This window comes from Marmota flaviventris, chromosome 10 (assembly GCF_047511675.1).
Source record: "Marmota flaviventris isolate mMarFla1 chromosome 10, mMarFla1.hap1, whole genome shotgun sequence".
NCBI lineage: Eukaryota > Metazoa > Chordata > Mammalia > Rodentia > Sciuridae > Marmota > Marmota flaviventris.
This window is the reverse complement of record NC_092507.1, coordinates 5,090,367-5,109,683: the sequence shown is the minus strand read 5'-3', so window position 1 is coordinate 5,109,683 and position 19,317 is coordinate 5,090,367. Positions and strand designations below refer to the sequence as shown.

Below are 19,317 nucleotides of genomic sequence, written 5' to 3'. Positions count from 1 at the left end.
TATAGTAAGTATCCTGTTGATCTTCTTTCTCTAAAGAAGGGGTGTGTTTGATGGTTGCTCTGGTGATTATCACTGTTTTATGAATAGGGGAATGTAAAAGCATGCCAATAAGGCCAAAGCACAAATTACAGCTGTATTGTGGTGACTTGAAAGAGCGTAACTAGGGTTCCTTTTGAATGAAACTGGAGCTCATCTAGGTCCACGTTCAGTAAATGCTGTACTGTGAGGTCTGAAAAGATGTTCTGGGCAAGTTCTCAGGCGGATCTTTTTTTTTTTTTTTTTCACGCTGCTAACAGCATATGGGTAGTGGTGAACATAAAACAGGGAGGTGGAGATGGAATCTGGATAGATTTTCTGTAAACCAAAAAAACCTAGTTAAGTTGGTAAGAAAATCAGCAATTCTTTGTGACTAATTCCTATAATACTAAATGAATACAATAAGTAAGAATATAGGGAAGACAGGATAACTCCAATGTTGATAAATAGCCTGGACATGAAAATGACCCCACAGCCCTCTAGGCCAGAAGGTACCGTTGAAAGAACAGGATAACTGTCCTTGCAAGTGAAAGGGGGCAAAGGGATACTTCAGTTTTTCATTTTTAATTTGGTGCTTAAGGCCTTGAATTCAAAATGAGGCCTTTGAATTAAATTTAAAAGGATGTAAGTAAACAATGTTGGAGAAAAGGCAAATCATTTCACGGGGTGCAAAGTTAATAGTTAACTTGATAATGAGGCCAGAATCTCATTCCATATGTTAAACAACCTCAATTAGGTTGTGCTAAACGTATAACTATCAGGCATTATTGCTGAAGTGCAAGAAGGGCTCTATGGAGACCAAAGAGGTCAGTAGCAGTCTTTGGCCTCTACTCCATAAAGTACCATTTAGGAAATCTGTTCTCGTTAATACTGGAGGGTTTCCGTTTGTTTGCTTTTTTTCTTACTTTAGCCACTCTTGGTTTGTTATCATTTGTATTATTTATTTTACGGTTAAACTATAAGCCCAAGTTGCATCACGGGTGCCCCCAGAAACCTCCTCCTACAGGCTTGTTCGTGGTCTGTCCTGGGGCATCGCACGGCTGCCCGGTGCCAGGAGATATCCAGGCCAGCTTGGGTCTAACAGGTAAACAGGAGAAGAACCAGGGCCTCCAGGACCCAGCTGGGGCTGCCCCTAGAAGTGGTGGGCGGCCTGAAAAGGTCAGCAGCACCAGGACCGGGCTCCTTTTCCAATATGTGGTCAGAAGAGCCCTTGCCTTCCCCTGGTGGCCCTGCTCTCAACAAGGAGTCCTGGCTGCCCCTCTGTCTCTCACTGCCCCTCGCCGTCCCTCATTGTCCTGCACTGTCCCACTGTGTCCTGCACAGACTCACCCTCACTGTCTCTCACAGTCCCATAACGTCCAGCACTGTTCCAGCCATTCCTCACCGTCCCTCGCGGTCCCGCGCCATCCCTCACTGTGCCGTGTTGTCCCCACAATCCTCCCCTGCCCCTCACCGACCTACAGGGTCATCCCTCCCCGTTCCCCGCCGTCCCTCACCATCCCTTCCCGTCCCTCACAGTCCCTTGCTATCCCTCCTGTCCCTTACTGCCCTGCCCCGCCCCTCACGTCCCCGGGCCCCTCCGAGTCCCTCGCCGTCCCGCCCCGTCCCGAGCTGTGGCCTCGCAGGCGCTGCCCTCGCCCCGTCCGGGTCCTGGTCCCGTCCGCCCGGCTCCCGCAGGAGGGGACGGCACGCACTATTCCCGGGGGCGGGGAATTGGGGGAAATTCCGCGCGAGGCCGGCTGCGCGCAGACTTCTGAGAAAACCCTGAGTGTAGGCTGTCGGGGGCGGCTGCCCGGATCCGCGAAGGCGAAGAGCCAGGGGCCTCCAGCGAGCCGGGGGCCTCCCGCGACGCCCTCCGGGACCCCGCAGCAGCTCCAGCCCGGCATCGCCCCTTTAAGCGGCTTGCCGCTCGGATTGGCTGCGCGGCGGGGGCGGGGCGGTGGGTTGACGTCACGCTCGGCGCTTACGCTAAATACTCAGCGGCGGCGGCGGCGGCGGCGGCCGGGTGCGAGGCAGGCGGCGCGAGCGGGAGGGCAAGCGAGCGAGCGAAGGAGCGAGCGGCGAGGCGCCTGCGCGATGTCCGGGCCCCGGAGCCCGCGGCGCTGAGCCGGCCTGACGGACATGCGCGGGAGGGCGCCGTGGGGCAGCCGCCGCTCCCCCGGGGTAAGGCGCTCGGCGCTGCGGGCGGGCGGACGGGCGGCGCGGCGCCCCTCGGGCCCTGCGCGGGCGGCTCCGCGGGGCGGGGACGTGGGGCGCGCGGACAGGGCCGCCGCGACGCCGAGCTGCTCCGGGACGCGCCGAGGGGCAGGGGCGGGCCCGCGCCGGGCGTTTCTTGCGGCGTGCGGAGGGCCGGGCCCGAGCTCGCCCCGGCGCGGGCGTGGGTGCCGGCGACCCTCGGCGCGACCCTCGCCCCGGGGCCCTGTACGCGTCCCCGCCGGGCACCGGGTGCCTGCGGAGGGCGCGGGGCGGGCGGCGGGCTCCTGCGGCCCGCGCCCCGTTTCTGTCCTGCCGGGGCTGCGTGCCCGGTCGAACCCGAGCGCCCCTGAAGCCTGCCGGGGACGCTCCGGTGGGCGGCGGCACCGGCTCTCGGTCGCGGCCGGCCTCCGTCCCTCTGCCGGAGCTCTCGGCGCCCAGGTCGTTTCCTCGGTCTGTATTTGTAAATTGACCCGAGTTGTTTCGTGTTCTTTCCCTCCTCTTGTAGAATCTCGCTCTTTAAGGGCACTGCGGGATTCCGTGCTGAGAACCTGAAAGCTGACCGGGAATTTCGTGTACAAATTAGACGATTTCGTGGTGCAAATTAGACGATTCCTTGACCATGATTGGTGCTGTATCGGTCCTTCCTAGGTCTTTATTAGGATTTCATCATTGCTTGAAAGAAACCAGTCTCTTCCCTGATAAAAATGTGAATAGATTGTTAGTCATGAACTTAAGTAGTGCAGTCAGAATAGAGACTGTAGCTTTAAAAGAGATGTGTTGGTGACTTCAGGTACACCTGCAACACAGGTAGGGCAGGACTGGTTTCTAGGCAACTGTCAGAGGTGAAGAAAGGTGAGGTTTAAAATGCCCTTTTTTTTTCCCCTCCTGAAGAACAAGAGTTCTGCAAAGTTTCAAGCTTTTGTAAATCTCCAAGGATGTAGTAGATATATCTTTGTTGAAACTGAAACATCTAAGTTCACTATACTGAGTCTTGTTTTTTTTTTTTTTAAGTTGTATTTCTTGACATAATTGTAATTAATTTTCAGAGACATTTTACTTAAACAGACCAAAGACAGGTACCTATATCAGCAGAAGACCAAATTTTTGCAAAGCCCCAACTAAAAGGTTTCTTGCTAGCCTGATAAGTATATTATCAACCCATCCCTTTTCTGGATAGTAGCAGGTTTGAAAAGAAAAACATAGATTTTAGTATGGATTTCAGACATGATTTGCATTCCCTCACTTCCTGCAGAGCTTCTTTTCACTGTGTGTTCTGGTGGACATTTACTAATAGACAAGAGAAGTCTTAACTATCAGTTTATAACCTGGCAGTTATATTAGATGGTAAACTCCTTAAGGGCAGGAACTCTGCCTTGTACAGCTTTTTATCTTAGGCAGCCTTGCACAGAGTTGATATTGATAAATAAATGCACGAAAGCATGTTTTACATTTTAAGGCTCAGCAGGATTGGACTAGTCACTGATAAGGGTTGGAAAGCAAATCTATTTTTTATGGCTGTTGTGAAATGTCCGAATTCATATTTGAAGTTGAAATGTTTGTTTTCAATGAATTCTTTTTCCTATTTTTAGTTCACAGTAGATACTGCTTACCCTTTTGTGAGGTTTAATTATGCTGTGGTCTTGAGTTTTTATGTGAAAATAACTCTTCACAGCTGCTGCTCAGAAGTTAAACTAGATAATACTTCCTTTCTGCTTATACTAATGGTAGCTTTTAAAAGCAAGTTGCCTAAATTACAGGTACAATCTAACATGCTTGAGACTGACCTGATTGTCAACATACCATCAAGTTGCTTTAGAAAGGTGAGCAGAGGAGGGGAAAGGTGGTGCCCAGGGTAATCCCAGGAATTTGAATGTCGTAGGCTCCCTCTACCAGAGAAGCAACTCTGCTCATAATCTAAATAAATATGAATTGGTACCTCATCATCGGGCACCCTCAGCACACTCTGCAGGTGTTTGGCCATACTTTGTAAAAGCGAATGAAGAACCAGCTTACTAGATAAACACAGTCCAGTTGTGGTATTCTGGCATTATTTGCACAGAATAAACACATGCTTTGTAAAGGTACATAAAACTGGTAAATTTCAGGCTCCTAAATGTAAATTGCTAACTTAATAGAGAATTAGTGTTAAGAGAGAGAGAAAAGGTAGTGTGAGATTCTGATTTCAAATGTTGAGAGGAAAAAAGATTTTGAGATTAGGAGACTTCATTGACAAATCCAACTTTTTATGTCATAAAATTGGGCAGTATATTATGAAGCCCCTTTGTAAATCAAAGGGAAAACCTTCATAAGGTCTGTCTAGGGAGGAGCAGCAACCTATGGGTTGAGGACTTGAAATGGTGACACGGTGACATGAAGGGAACCCTCCGCTAAAAGATATGTCCTCCTCCTTTCTATTTTTCTGTTTATTCCTCTATAGTTTCCAAGTTTAGTTTTTAGTATTAGAATGAAGAGGGGGGGGGGAAAACTTATAGGAAAAAGAAATTGGGCAGTATTACAAAAAGACCACAATCTTCTAGATCTCAGTGAATATGTCTTTAAAATGTGGGACTTGGGCTACAGGAATTAGACTTCTTTTCAACTTGGAAATGGAATGGCAGGGATTAGACAGCATTGTTCAAAAGCTCTATTAATGACCCACAGATAGGAAACTTACCTAGTTACAGATTGCTTGTTAGAAACAGTTTTGCCCTCTGTGGAAGGCTCTTCTCCCAACTGACAGCTGCTTTTCCATTCTTTATAACTCTATTTGAAAAGTCCCTTGCTCAGTGAGACCTTTCTTGACCACCTGTATAAATACGTTCTCTTCTACCTCCTTATCCTGTCACTGTACCCTGTTTCCTTGAAAGTTATCACAATCTGAAATTGCTGGAATTGTTTGATTGCTTATATGTCATTTTCCTCCCTCATTAGATCAGAAATTTCCATCAGGCAGCAACCACGTCTGTTTTTCACCTAGCATAGTATCCAGTCCAGTCACCTAGCATAGTATCCAGTCCAGAACAAGTGTTTGATAAGTATTTGTGAAAAGAATTAATGCATGGCGGCTAAGAATTTGAGCTGAGATATGGAGATGTGGCTCAGTGGTAGAGCACTTGGTTTGAGCCCCAGTACTGGAAAAAAAAAGTTTCTGATCTCCTATCTCTATAGTTAGCCAGCGCTTAGCATTGCACTTAGCAACTATTTGCTTCAGTTTCCCCATTAATAAACAGTGTTAGGCAGAGAAGCAAGTTGCTCCTGACATGAAGATGCTGTAGAAAGCAGAGGCAGTGAGTGTGTGCTGGGCAGAAGAGCCCTGCCAGCCCTTTTGTTCATAGCAGGAGGTTTCACCTCACTTGGTTTCCTCATTTGCAAACTGGAGAGTATAATCCCTAACTCTTCTTAGAGGGATGTTGTGGGGATCAAGTGAGATAATGTTGGAGAAAGTGCTTTGTAATTCGTACAGTGCTTTACGAATATATTCTATTGTTGTTAAATTCCAGATTTTACCATAAAGCCTGATTATAATGCCATCATTAGGATCCATGCTGTAGGGGTATGTTAGAAAAGGCCCGTTGGGTATATGTAGTAACCCCTTTTACGAGTAAAGACAGACCTGTGCTATATCAAATACTATGTTGTAACAGGTTACATCATGATGGGGCATCACTCTATCATTAAAGATTGAGGGCTTCAAAAGAATTGTTGCACGTGGTCATAATAGAAGGTCAGACTGATACCTTTACCCACCCATTTAGATGCTAGGCCAGATGTACAATTAATGATTTTTAATAAGGAAAATTTGGGGGAGTTGAAGTAGAACAGGACCTTTTTTTTTCTTTTTTCTTTCTTTCTTTCTTTTTTTTTAAGGGATTGAACCTAGGGTCCCTCTACCACTGAGCTACATCAGTGGTAAAAAGACCCTTTTAAAATTTTGAGACAGGGTCTCACTGAGTTGCTGAGTCTGGCCTCAGACTTGTGATCCTTCTGCCTCAGGCTCCCAAGTCACTAGGATTACAGGAAAAACAGGAACTTTCATAGCCTACAGGCTCTCCCAGAAAAACTATTTATCAACCAAAATGCCCCCAAAAGTTTATCTGCCCTACCCATAAAGGTGAAGTGTTATGCTTGGTCAGATCTTACCCCGCCAGTTTGAATAGCCTGAAGGACTGGAAGAGGCAGTGGTGTGGTGGTCAAAACCTGGACTTTGAAGCCGGGCTTCCTGGCCTAAGTCCTGGCCTTGCCTCTCACCATGTTTGACCTGAAGCAAGTTCCTTAACTCTCTGTGCCTCAAGCCCCTCATCTATAAATAAGAGTAGTAATGATGACCCACTTCACAGGGTTGATGAGAGCATTAAATAAATTAATATACACACGAAGCCCTTAGAACAATGCCTGGCAGATAAGTGTCCAGTGAATGTTAGTTATTACTAATGATTATGTATTCATTCTAACAGTCTAGAGTTACCCACTGGGTGACTTGAATGCTTGTTAAATAAATTTGAAGCTTTCAAGACTAACTTCCCAAGTTTAGACCATTGTGCTCATTCTCATTGTGATTGCAGTAGAATTCATGAACCTTTCACAGTCATAGGTCTATTGTATGTGTATGTCAAAATAGAATATTTTCCACCTTCTGTGTATGTATATATACACACACATATAAACATATAAAATATATATATATATATGACTAACTTGATTCTTGTGCTTTGTAGGAAAAGTACAAAGGACAAAAGAATATATTTCTGTTCTATTTTTCTGCTACCCAATTAAAATCACGTGGGACTAAGTGAATCAAAAGACTATTGATTATGGTAGTTGAACGAATAGGCCATTTCTTTTGGCTGGAAAGTTTCCAGATTATCAAAGAAATTATGTCATTTAATTTTAATTTTGATAGTCTGAAGATAAATTATTTTCCTTGTTGCCTACATTTTTACCACCTACAAATGGGCTGTTATGTGCTGAGGATGTTAAAGGGCCTCCGAGGAATGGAGCTATAAAAACAGACCCAAATGTTCATTCTCATCATTTTGAACTACATTTTAATATTTGCTGAAACCATAAAGTTTTACTTGAATTCATGCATGAATATTTTAATTGCATTTTACTTTAAAAGGTCTTCCATGTAAAGACTATTTCTGCTTTTCTATGGCAGCAGAGTACAGTAAAGGCAATTTTCCTAACTTGCTTCCTTTTTTCCCTACCTCCAAATCATAGCCTATTAAAATGAAATCTGAAATCTGAATTGAGGCCTTTGTTTTTAGAAAATCTACGAAGTGTCCTTTTTCTTTCAGCAAATAAATTCACGTTATTCAACTATGTAGCTATCATAAAAACTGAACATGTAGATGAATATCAAATTAGTAAGCTTAGATTATTAATAAAATTCCATTAAAATAGCTAACATTTATGCTTAATGCATCAATAGCCTGATTACAAGTGCTTCAGACGTTAATCACAATAAAATTTGAACATAAATATGCAGACATTGGTATATTTGGGGAGGACCTAAATAAGTTTCCTTTTTATAAACTTGTGTTGTAAATGTAGTTACCTTATGTCTTCCCTGGCTGTGGTAATAGTTAGGTAGGTAATTGTTAAATGCAGCTGAAAAGACCATTTATCACCCTGAATAAACAGAAATCAGGTTCTAGAACCAGATTGAAAGAAGGAAATTACATCACACTCTTAAATAAGGAAGCACTGGGCAGAACTGGATGAGTTGTATGACAAAAATGTGCCCCTCCTCCTTGTGTGGATTGCTCCTGAGATTTATTAATGAGATCTGGTGGCAAGGTAAGCATATCTAGGTTACTGCAGTAAGGTAGAGAGAGAGAGAGAGAGAGAGTGAGTGAGTGTGTGTGTGTGGGGGGGGGGGGGGGAAGCAGTTTCAAAGAGACTGTCCTCAAGCTAAAGGCAAGTGATTTCACCTCAGTAAAGGAGGTGTGCAGTGTGCATTTGGTTTGACTTTTTTTTTTTAATATTCACCTTTTAGTTATAGGTGGACACAATATCTTTATTTTTATGTGGTGCTGAGGATTGAACCCAGTGCCTCACTCATACTAGGCGAGTGCTCTACCTCTGAGCCACAACCCCAGCCCGACTTTTTTTTTTTTTTTAAAGGAAAGTAACATTAAATTTAGCAGCAAAAACACAGTAGATGCATTGTAATCTAGAAGGAATAGTATGTAAGAGAAGGTAAAATTCATTGTTTTCAGAAAATACTCCCCTGATTGCTTTAAGCAAGTACACAGTAACGGGAACCAATTTAGGAAGCTGTGCTGTTAACCACTGAAGCTTGACGTTTTTACTCAGTCTGCAAACTGTCTGCTTTGGATTTTGGAAATGAACTAAGGAGATCTAAACTCGTTAAATTATTACTGGTAGCCTCTCTCTCCAGCATGGGTTAAGTTTATCTCTTACAAATCTTTGCTTTTTCCTAGTTCTTTGCTGACAGTCAGCCTCTGTGAAACTTTCACATAATTGCTTTTTAAAGCATGAGGTGGATATTTTCTCAGCGTCATTAATAAGTGTGTATTAGAAGTGAGTGATGCCAGGAGCCACGGGGAGAAAAGAGAAGTCGGACACCACTCCTGTCCTGGGAGACGGGGCTGAGAGGAGCATCGGCACAGCACAAAATAACCAGGAACAGAGACACTGCCTTGGCTTTTCATAAAAGGGAGGGTTTTTGGCAAAGACAGCATAAGAAGAGTTGCCTGAAGGCATAAGTTGGATTCTAAGCATTTGGAGGAAAGAAGGAAAGAGAAGCCAGAGCTAGAAAGGAAGGTTGGGCTGTGGCGTGCAGGCCTGTGTTGGAGCCAGCAGGGCTGAAGGAGCTTCCAAGGCTCCTGAGCAGGGGAGGCTCTTGGTTGAGAGGTAGTTAAGGAACACTGACTGGGTACTGGTATGTAGTGTGGGTTGGGCATTTTCAGACTGGAGGCATTGTGGTGCCGGTGAGTGGAAGGAGGGTAAATTTGAGAAAGAATGTAGACAGTCTGTGGAGCTTAGCGGCCTTAACTGGGAGAAGTGTGATCCTCCTGGACTAGAGCTGGTGGGAGGGGAGGGGAGGGAGGGAGGGAGGTAAGAGGAAGGAGGAGTTTGGTTTGTAGAGTTTGAGATGCCAGGGGACCATCCAAGTGGAAAGATAATCACCAGACAATAGGAAATGCAGAGTTGAAGCCTAAGCCAGGCTGGAATCCTCTGTTCAGGAATTGTCTGTGTCGAGGTGAAATAAGTCAAAACTTGGCTGTTGGGGAGGGGTAAAGAGAAAATAAAATGAGACTTGAAAAACACATAATTTTAAGTCACCCCCACCCAATTTTTAAAAAAATTGATGTTGATAGAAAAAAGAAAGGAAAAAAAAAAAGAATTCACATCTGAGGTTTTACCTCAATTTTTGACCCACTAAAAAGGCTGAGGTTTAGTTCCTAAACACAGAAGAAAAGTTGTTGTGCTGAATGTTATTTGGATCCTGGTGTAAACCATGCTGCTGGATTAGCATTGCTTTCCTATTTTTGCATTTCATAACAGAATGGCTCATCTTGTATTCTAGGTATTGATTTTCCCCACCTAGGTTTGTTTTTGTAATTGCTTTCCTAATGTAAAGCAGAACTAGTTCTACAGTTCTGAGGAACCAGATAAAGTTAGAAACACTGCAGCATTATTCAGATTTTACTTGAGCAGAATTTATTTCTTTTTAGCTAGAGGTTGGCCAAACTGGTTGATACCCCCCCAACTCACCTCCCCCCCCCCCCACACACACACAAGGAATATACAGGCTGGATACTTGGTTTTTAGGTGGTCTCATTCTCATCTGAAGAACAGTTTCTGAAAACCTTTCTTCCAAACCTATGGCACGTTGCTCTTTGGGGGTTTACATTTTGAAGTTATTTTCCAAAAAGAAGAGAACGTGACAATTCCATTGCCCTCCTGGCTTCTCCCATGCAAGCAAGTAGGCAGTTCGGACAGTTTCATAACATGGCCCATTCACAATTCCCCATTGAAATTTAGAGGCAGGTCACCTTCTATGAATACACAAAGACACTATTGTGGTCAGAAGTGAGCTGGCTCAGTGAACACAATTCTTTTTATACTAAAAAAATTTTTTTCTTAAGAAAGCTAACAAGTAGGTGATGGAAACAATGAATAAAAAATAACTTTTTCTAGAACATACAAATAATTTTAAGTGACCATTGAAACGTAGGTTCAGAATTCCAAGGCAATTTCGGCAGAGGCGATAGTTACACAATCATTCTGTTGAAAGCTAAGATTTAGATGGCACTAGGAGGCTGACACACAGTAATTACTAGTAGTACTTGTTGGCTAGCCGACAGGTGGGGGTTGGGCCTCCAGAATCCCCCGCAGCCTTTTCCTGTAATCTGGATGAACAATCTTCAAACGTGTGCTTTCAAACTACTTAAATACCATATTCTTCTTCCTATCTTGCCTTTCGTTTTTTAGTTACCACAGACACTTTCCCTGTAGTCCTGCCAGTGCTTGTAGAACGCTTAGAAAAAGCCTGATAAACCACTGGGCTGAGCATACAGAGGGAGGGGCTAGCCATTTTTTAAATTTTTTTTTTAGAGCTTTACCTGCGGGTAAGTAAATAACGAATTTGCCTCATTTCAGTAATCTTGAAAGGGACTTCAAGAGACTTCCTGGTGATTTAGATTTCTTAAATGACAGATTTTTTTCTTTATCATATATCTTTTAGAGACTGATTTAAAGAAAAATTGATTGAAATAATATTTTAAACCTGTGGTAAAATCTCTCTCTAGTGCATTGAAACAGCTAATTGGGGAGAGTCAAATGTAGAGAATTAGAACCAGATGAAATTTGAAACTCTAAATTTTTATCATTGATATTGATAATTTATTGATAAATTTTCACTGAAAATTTATCCTGAGAAGAATTGGGACACATGCTCCTTTGCCGCTGAAATTTTTAAAATTACAATATCCACATTCCTTCTTTTTAAAAAAAATTTTTTTTTTTAGTTGCAGATGAACACAATACTTCTATTTTATTTGTTTTATTTTTATATATTGCTGGGAATCAAACCCAGTGCCTCATGCATGCTAGGCAATCATTCTACCACTGAGCCACAACCCCAGCCCTCCACATTCCTTCTTAAAGTTAAAAAAACAATAGACAATTGCAGAGTATCGTTTTGGATCTTTAGTTTTAAAATTCCCTCTACCTCAAACACTGTATCCACTTAATTGGTATGATAATCAGAGGACACTGTAAATCCATTCAACATTCAGCTATTGAGCTAATGTTTCAGACACTGATGATTAAAAGGCAATTGGCAGGGGTGGTGATTGGGGCACAGTCTGTTCCTGTGCACTGATAGGAGGTGACAAATTTGTAAATAATGGATTTTAAGTTGCTGAGCAGTTAAACCTGTGCACCCCTCCACCGCAGAGGTGTCCTAGTCACTTTCTGTCATCCTGAGTCCTGAGCACAGCTGTAGCGCGTGGCAGGTGTGCAGGCTTTTAGAGAGTGACTAGAGATGTTTAGTGAGCCGGTGTTGTAGTGTGTAAGTGTCACACAGATAGTTGAGAGCATTCCAGTGTCAAGGGGAAAAGGCCTAAACTCTTGTCTAAGTGCATGTGAATAAATGAACTGCAGCGGATGCTCCTTAATGCTTGTGATGCAGCGAATACTAAAGTAAAACTAAAAAGAGGCTGCAGGGACTCTGGACCTGTGACATACGACAAGGGGGTTCCTAAAGTTTAGAAGCTGTTAGTTTTAAGAAAAATGTACTTAGCCTTTGTAATCCATGCCTTGCAGCCAGGCAGGAACTACTGGGCATTTCACAAAGGAGAATGTAAAGAATGTACCTTTCAGTTTGTCTTTGACAGGGAGGGACGAAGCTGCGCTGGAGCCACTCATCTTGCAGAATTTGATTTTCACTAATGGAAATGAGTGTCTTCATACATAATGATTTCTTTTTTGAACAAGCAATATCTGGAGAATATCTCTTCTGTGGCAACCCTGAAATACAGACTCCACGTGAATGCTAATCTGTGGAGTGCCCAGACTCCCTTGTCAAGCGTGTGGGGGTCTAGTGAATGCTAACTATCTCTGCAGTGTGAAATAGTGACTTCTGAAATTGCCTTTTTAGCTTGCGAGGAATCTGCAAGATTCCCCTGAGCTCCGAGCCTTGGGAGGCCTGCTGCTGGTTTAGAGGGAGGCTGTGTGCCTGGCATCTGTGGGGTTGGTTGTGTAGCTCGTTGCTTGCTCTGTAGTAAAAGGTCTGTTTTCCCAGCAACTGATTGTTTCTCGTTTTGTGAAAACATTTCAAATCTTGCTATTCTTAGTGTCTGTGTTGGGGTTCCCTCCTGAGAAGTAGAATGAGGCAGACGCCTACAGCCACTCCTCTTCCACTCACACCCCAGATTCCCTGTGAACCCACTCGTGCTGAGGTTTAGACTGTCCTAAGAAACGCGTTTCTGAGTTGTTTCCTTTTTTCTCTCACCTCTTCTCCATCCCCACAACCCACCCTCAGGGAATGAAAGCTACTGGTTGACTTAAAAATCCCTGGGCTTCACCGATTCAGAGGCTTTCGATACAGCACAATGTCAACAGCAGGAGTTGCTGCTCAGGAGATCAGAGTCCCATTGAAAACTGGATTTCTGCATAATGGCCAGGCCATGGGGAACAGGAAGACCTGCTGGGGCAGTCGCAGTGAGTTTGGACAGTAAGTAGAGAATGCTGTGCCCCTGTGCAACTGTAGTGACCTAGAGGATGTGATTGCTGCTTGTTTATGATCAAAGTGTTTTCCTTTCCTTTCCTTTCAGTAACTTCTTAAATATTGACCCAATAACCATGGCCTACAGTCTGAGCTCTCCTCAGGAGCATCTCCCGTCCATTGGTATGTATTCTGAAAGTCAGGGGAGCGAGCAGTGGTGGCCTTGGCTGGCCCTGCAGCAGTGGTTTGTAAGGAGGAAAACTGAGCTGTGTCCGATGGTGGTCTGACCCCTAGTGGCAGCAGATGTGGAACTAACTGTTTTTCTCCAGCTCTTGTACTCAGTGGCTTTTATCGTGGGTCACTGATTCCTAAGGAGAACTTAATTTATGGAAGTGTGATCTTTTAAAATCAAGAATGAGTTCTTGCCAGCCACGATGCATACTTAACCTTTAGAAACTTTGGACAAGATTTCCTCTTTATTAGTAGTATTAAATGCATCTTTGAAAGCAATAAATGAAAGTAGTCTAAATGTTAAAACATAAAAAACTGTGTGTGTGTGGTACTTTCAATGTGAACATTATGCTCCTTGGGTTTTTGGTGAACACACTATGAGTCTGTTCACTCAGTGTTGTGACATGCTGGCAGTAAGGACCTTGTCTTCTCTCTCTCATGCCCAGTGTGCCTTGGAGTGTCGCATGTCTTAAATGGCAAAGCCGGTGTAGCATGGTACTCATGTAAATTATATGCTGTTCATCTTCTGCGAATTTTGCACACGTCACAAAACTTGTCTCAGATGTGTGGGTGTGTGCCATGCACATGTCCAAGGGAGATGGAAGAGATAGTTTGTTCTTTGAACCAGGTCACGTGTGTTCCCATCTCAGGCTCTAATTACACCCATGGCAGTCGCATGGGTGTTCTCAGGGTCGCAGTGAAGAGCTCTTGTCTCTCAGCAGGTACAGGGTCATTGATCCTTATGGACGTCCCTTGTTCCTTCTAGGGCACACTTCGCAGTCGGCTCCAATGAATGGCTGCTCCTTTGTGGAAAATGGTCCATCTCAAAAGTCCAGCCTGCCCCCTCTTATCATTCCCCCCAGTGACAGTATGGGACAGCGTGAAGAGGATCCAGTTGTCTGTGGCTTCAGGAAGCTCTCGGTGAATGGGCTCTGCACGTCCACGCCTCCGCTCACACCCATGAAGCCCTGCCCCTCCCCCTTCCCCTGTGCAGCTCCCTGTGAGCGGGGCTCTCGGCCCCTCCCACCACTGCCCATCTCCGAAGACCTCTCTCTGGATGACACAGACTGTGAGGTGGAATTCCTAACTAGCTCAGATACAGACTTCCTTCTAGAAGACTGTGCACTTTCTGATTTCAAATATGATGTTCCTGGTAGGCGAAGCTTCCGTGGGTGTGGACAGATCAACTATGCATATTTTGACACCCCAGCTGTTTCTGCAGCAGATCTTAGCCACACATCTGACCAAATCGGAGGTGTCTCAAATCCGAATCCTCCTCCACCCCAAACCCACCGCAGATTAAGAAGGTCTCATTCGGGCCCAGCTGGGTCCTTTAACAAGCCAGCCATTCGGGTATCCAGCTATACCCACAGAGCTTCTCCTAACTCTGACGAAGACAAACCTGAGATTCCTCCCAGGGTTCCCATACCTCCCCGGCCAGTAAAGCCAGACTACAGACGGTGGTCTGCAGAGGTCACTTCCAACACCTACAGTGACGAAGACAGGCCTCCCAAAGTGCCACCGAGAGAACCTTTGTCCAGGAGTAACTCCCGCACGCCAAGTCCTAAAAGCCTTCCATCGTACCTCAATGGGGTCATGCCCCCGACACAGAGCTTTGCCCCCGACCCCAAGTATGTCAGCAGCAAAGCCCTGCAAAGACAGAACAGCGAGGGGTCTGCCAACAAGGTTCCCTGCATCCTGCCCATTATTGAAAATGGGAAGAAGGTCAGTTCAACGCATTATTACCTACTACCTGAGAGACCGCCATACCTGGACAGATTCGAGAAGTTCTTCAGGGAAGCAGAGGAAGCAGACACGGGCACTCGGCTCCAGCCAGTGCCCGCTGACTGCAGCGCGCCTTCCACCATGGAACCGCTGGACTCCAAGGCAAAAACGGACCTGGGCGGCCACGGGAAGCGGAAACACTTGTCCTATGTGGTTTCTCCCTAGGCTTGGGAGTCGTGATTCAGCAGAAGTTACGTGGGAGCAGATGGTTCTCAATTTTCCAGTTTGATCGAGGTTCAGAGAACAGTCTGTCAGATTGTAAACTGAAATAATTGAACTCTGTCTTAAAGAGAAAGGGTTAGAGCAGTTGTGAGGTGCTATTCTGAGAACCCCTGATTTTGTTAACATTGAAGAAAAAGTCTATAATTTATAAAGATGTGATGGTGGGAGGGAAGGATGGGGAAACTTTTAGATATGCATACATTATATACCTATGTACAAACTTGTGGTGTAACCGTAGACCTTAGCTGCAGGTTAACCAGTTAGTTACTATGTTAGAGTAATATATATGCAGAATAATAAAATCTCTAGCTGGAGGAATGGCTCTTCTTGGGCTTAAAATTGAGCAAATGGAAGAAAAAAGCAGTATTGTTGAGATCAGAATCATATAAAGAAATTACTTTGTTTAGTCGGCTTGGCGATCTCTGGCTTTCAGGCCCGCGCTCTGTCTCAGTTATCTTTGCAGCACCTCTCCAGGAAGAGCAGGGCAGGCATGCTGCACTGTGCCTGCACCTGCCGAGTCTCACAGTCACCCCAAGGCCTGGCACTTCCAGGTTTTATTTCTTGTCCTGTTTAGGGGAGGGATAGCAGTTTATTTGGCAACCATTGTCACCTGTGTATGTCTCACATCTTGAAAAACAGAAAGATAAGAGAATTGGTAATCCTCACAGCTCCTGCTTTCTTCCACATGCTGACAGGGCCCATTGTGGTGTGGCCTTGAGACAGCGGCGCAGGACAGAGTCGGCTGGAAAGGCACGCTGGCCACCAGCACTCAGGGTGGAAGTTTCGCAAAGCAGCGGAGCAGCTGGCTGTGCGATTGAGAGTTGTTGTGTGGGGGGGTGTGTTGTGGGGGTTTTTTAGAACTGTATTAATAAACAGATACAACACAAGCTGGCCTTGTGTTGCTGGTTCCTATTCAGTATTTCCTAGGATTGTTTGCTTTTTAAGTAAAACACTTGTGACCAATAGCACAGCACGTCTTAACGCCAGAGGCCACGTCAGCACCTTCCTGCTTCCCAACCCTCCGGCTGTGCCTCGCTGCCTCCAGACTCAGTGAGACACGGCTTGTGTTGGTGTTTTCACATCCTCTGACGTGTCTGCTTGTGTAGACGGCACTAAGGAGAAGGTGCTCGCTAACAGGGGGACACGACTGCGGTGGTCTCTTAACAGTTAAACAAGCTGTTTACAATTTAAACTGCTGAATGATATTATTTGAGCTATTTAAAGCTTATTATATTTTAGTGTGAACTAAATGAAGGTTAAAACATGCTTTAGAAAAATGCACTGATTTCTGCATTATGTGTACAGTATTGGACAAAGGATTTTATTCATTTTGTTGCATTATTTTGAATATTGTCTTTTCATTTTAATAAAGTTATAATACTATTTATGATACCGTTAAAACTGTTTCTTGCCTAAACTCTTATAAAATACCTTAAGCAGTTTGATAGCTTTATATTTTTTAAACAAAAGGGAATTAATCTTTTTAGTTTAATATACATTAAAATTTACTGTCATTTTGTAAAATGATAATTTGAATGTCTTTAGATATTATAAAAGTGTATAGTTAGCTGGGCACAGTGGCATGCACCTGTAGTCCCAGGTACTCAGAAGGCCAAGGCAGAGGATTTCAAGTTTGAGGCCAGCCCTGGCAATTTAGCGAGACCCTATCTCAAAACAAAAAAAAATCAAAAGGGCTGGGGATGTAGCTCACTGGTAGAGTGCCTCTGGGTGCAATCCCTAGAACTGCAGTAAAATAAATATGTATAGTAGAAATGAGCTGCTTATAATTTACCTTTAACAATCAGGAAATTGAATGAGTCTGTATTAACTATCGAAGTAGTTATACCCAGGGAGGTGGGGGCCAGGGTCCCTGTCCAGGAGGATGCGGTGGAAAGAACAAGCCCTGTCATTCAGACTGAATCTGACCGGTTTTGAATCTCAGGGCTGGGTCTGGATGGCTGTGGCCCACAACTTTGCTTCTTGCTTGTTTGGGGCCATCCAGAGAGTACCCTGTCCCCAGCCTGGCAGGGAGCTGCAGACTGTGCTCACTGGCATCTGAGGTTGCTTTAACTGAGCAGGGGGGCCCCTGGCAGCATCTGTCCACCTGCTGTTGGTACGGTTCTCTGTGCCCTTGACAGCCCCCTCACTTTCCTGGGTGGGGGTGGTCACCCTCCATGACCTCAGCTGGGCACCTATGCTGAGCCTGCTTTCTCTTCAGTTAAGGTGAGGGCTCGGCTCGGGTGGTGTGGGCCGGAACTCCAGCCCCTCTTCTGAGGCTGTATATGGACAGATTCCTTAAAATACGACCCTGTTTTCTTGATAAAGCAGGGTGGCGGAATTATCTTGTGACAGCTACATACAAACCACAGTGAGTGGCACCGTAAGGGCCCGTACATGAAGATTGTTGGAGGTCACCTGAAAGTTGGGTGTCAGTTCCCACATTTTACCAGGGAACTCCTGAGCTTTGGGAGTTCATCCCACAGACTTAACCAGCCGCGTGGGGGATCTTGGGAAAAGAAACGCCTCCCTGTCCCACATACTCTAAAGCAGTTCAGGATTGTAACTTAGGATAAAGTGCTATAAAGATAACAAGCAGTGGGGGTGACAGGTGACAAAGAGCATCCTACCTTTGAGAGAGAGGCTCTGAGGGCTGGAGTGGAGGCTGAGGGAGGTGAATAGTGAGTCAGGGTGTGGGCATCCACAGCAGAGGAAGCAAGCCCGTGAGATCCTGCGGTAGGAGACTGCTGCATCTTCACAAAGCTGGAGAACACTGGCAGGGGGCTGGGTGGTGGGACAGCAGTGGTGGCCACTCCAGAGATCCCAAATAGGGAAGAAAGGTGATTTTTTTTTTTTTTTTTTTTGCTACTAGGGAGTGAGCACCAGGTCACTGTCTCTGAGATACACCCCAAACCCTTTCTAAAACAATTGAGACAGAGTCTCACTTAGTTGCCAAGGCTGGCCTCAAATTTGTGAGCCTCCTGCCTCGGCCTCCCAAGTTATTGGGATTACATTGGAATTATAGGCATGTGCCACCACACCTGGCCTGATGGCGATTTGTTTTAGAAAACATGACAGTTGCTGTTGTGTGGAGAACACTGTGGGAAACCATAATGTATAGGGACATTGAAGGACTCAAGCTGCTGTGGTCCAGGACAGAGATCAGCATGGCCTGCAGTGGAGAGGGAGGAAAACGGTGTTCTAAAAGGTACCAGGGAAGTGGGGAGCAGGTCCCAGGCCACAGGTGTGGTGTATATCCACCCTTTGAAAGAGGGTCAGCTCTGGGGCAGGGACTCTCAGCTGTCCCTGTCCTCATCCTACAGCCAGTGCTGCCTGGCCCTGGGGGGCAGTAAGTACTGTGGGTCGAATGTCTGAATGCAGCACTGTGTGGCTGGTCCTCATCTGCCTCTTGTAGTTTGGGCATCACCCCCGGCACTACTTTGTCTTGTAGTTATCTTTCCTTAGTTCCATCTCTGGTTTCCTCTTTGCATTTTTCCTTGATTTTGCAAGAATGTACTTTCTTTGCAGTTTTCTCATGGCTAAACCAGTGTGCCCAGCCGCCATGCTAACAGCACACGGCTGGAACTGTTTGCCGTTTTCTCCAACCACACACCACGGAAGCTGAATTCTAAAGAGTCCCCCTGACGCTTGGCTGTTGCTGAGTCAGACACCAGTAGGAAAACCGTGGTCTGTCAGCTGCTGCTCTGGCCATCATCAAATCCCCTCAGAGAGGACCTGTACCATCTGGCAAAAGTACTGGCCTAAAGTCAGGAACACTGGGCTCCAGGTGGACTTGCACTTTCTCTATGAAGAGCTTCATGTCTGTCATTGGTTCGTGTGAGCCTGAGCCAGAACAGGCCCAAGGGGCTGATCATTAGGTACCTTTCGTGGAAGGAAACAGAAGCCACGGTCAAGAAGGCCAGCTCAAGTGGTCAGTGGGTTTTGTCAGTTTCCAGGTCGCAGTAATCCAGAGTCTCTTGTCCTCTTGTTTTTATTAAATTCCCAAGACATGCTAATGGAAGCTGATGCAGTTCGCTGCTTATTTCTTCCTAGGTCTCAAGTATGTTAAGAGAAGGAAGAACTATCTTTAAGAGGATACTTCTTCATTTCTAGGGACCTTTAAAAAAAAAAGAGGGACTGCAGAGAGGCTG

At 45.2% G+C, this 19,317-nt stretch overlaps 1 protein-coding gene across 3 annotated transcripts; it reads left to right on the top strand.

The window, feature by feature from the left end:
* Positions 1–2,046: 2,046 nt before the first annotated feature.
* On the top strand, positions 2,047–16,558 carry Errfi1 (ERBB receptor feedback inhibitor 1). 3 transcript variants are annotated; one of them, XM_027947659.2, is made up of 4 exons: positions 2,047–2,199; positions 12,749–12,940; positions 13,041–13,114; positions 13,929–16,558. In XM_027947659.2, the coding sequence occupies exons 2-4, from the start codon at positions 12,819–12,821 to the stop codon at positions 15,110–15,112; spliced, it is 1,380 nt and encodes a 459-aa protein (XP_027803460.2). In that variant the 5' UTR covers positions 2,047–2,199; positions 12,749–12,818; the 3' UTR covers positions 15,113–16,558. The 3 variants fall into 3 exon arrangements, with proteins under 3 accessions (XP_027803460.2, XP_071473413.1, XP_071473412.1); XM_071617312.1 differs by lacking the exon at positions 2,047–2,199 and adding an exon at positions 2,632–2,670; XM_071617311.1 differs by lacking the exon at positions 2,047–2,199 and having other exon boundaries at positions 11,233–12,940.
* The last annotated feature ends 2,759 nt before the right edge of the window (positions 16,559–19,317 follow it).

Coding starts and splice junctions, on each gene's coding strand:
- Errfi1 (XM_027947659.2), top strand. CDS start 12,819: ATGTCAACAGCAGGAGTTGCTGCTCAGGAGATCAGAGTCCCATTGAAA. Junction 12,941..13,040: donor AGTCGCAGTGAGTTTGGACA/GTAAGTAGAGAA, acceptor CTTTCCTTTCAG/TAACTTCTTAAATATTGACC. Junction 13,115..13,928: donor GGAGCATCTCCCGTCCATTG/GTATGTATTCTG, acceptor TGTTCCTTCTAG/GGCACACTTCGCAGTCGGCT.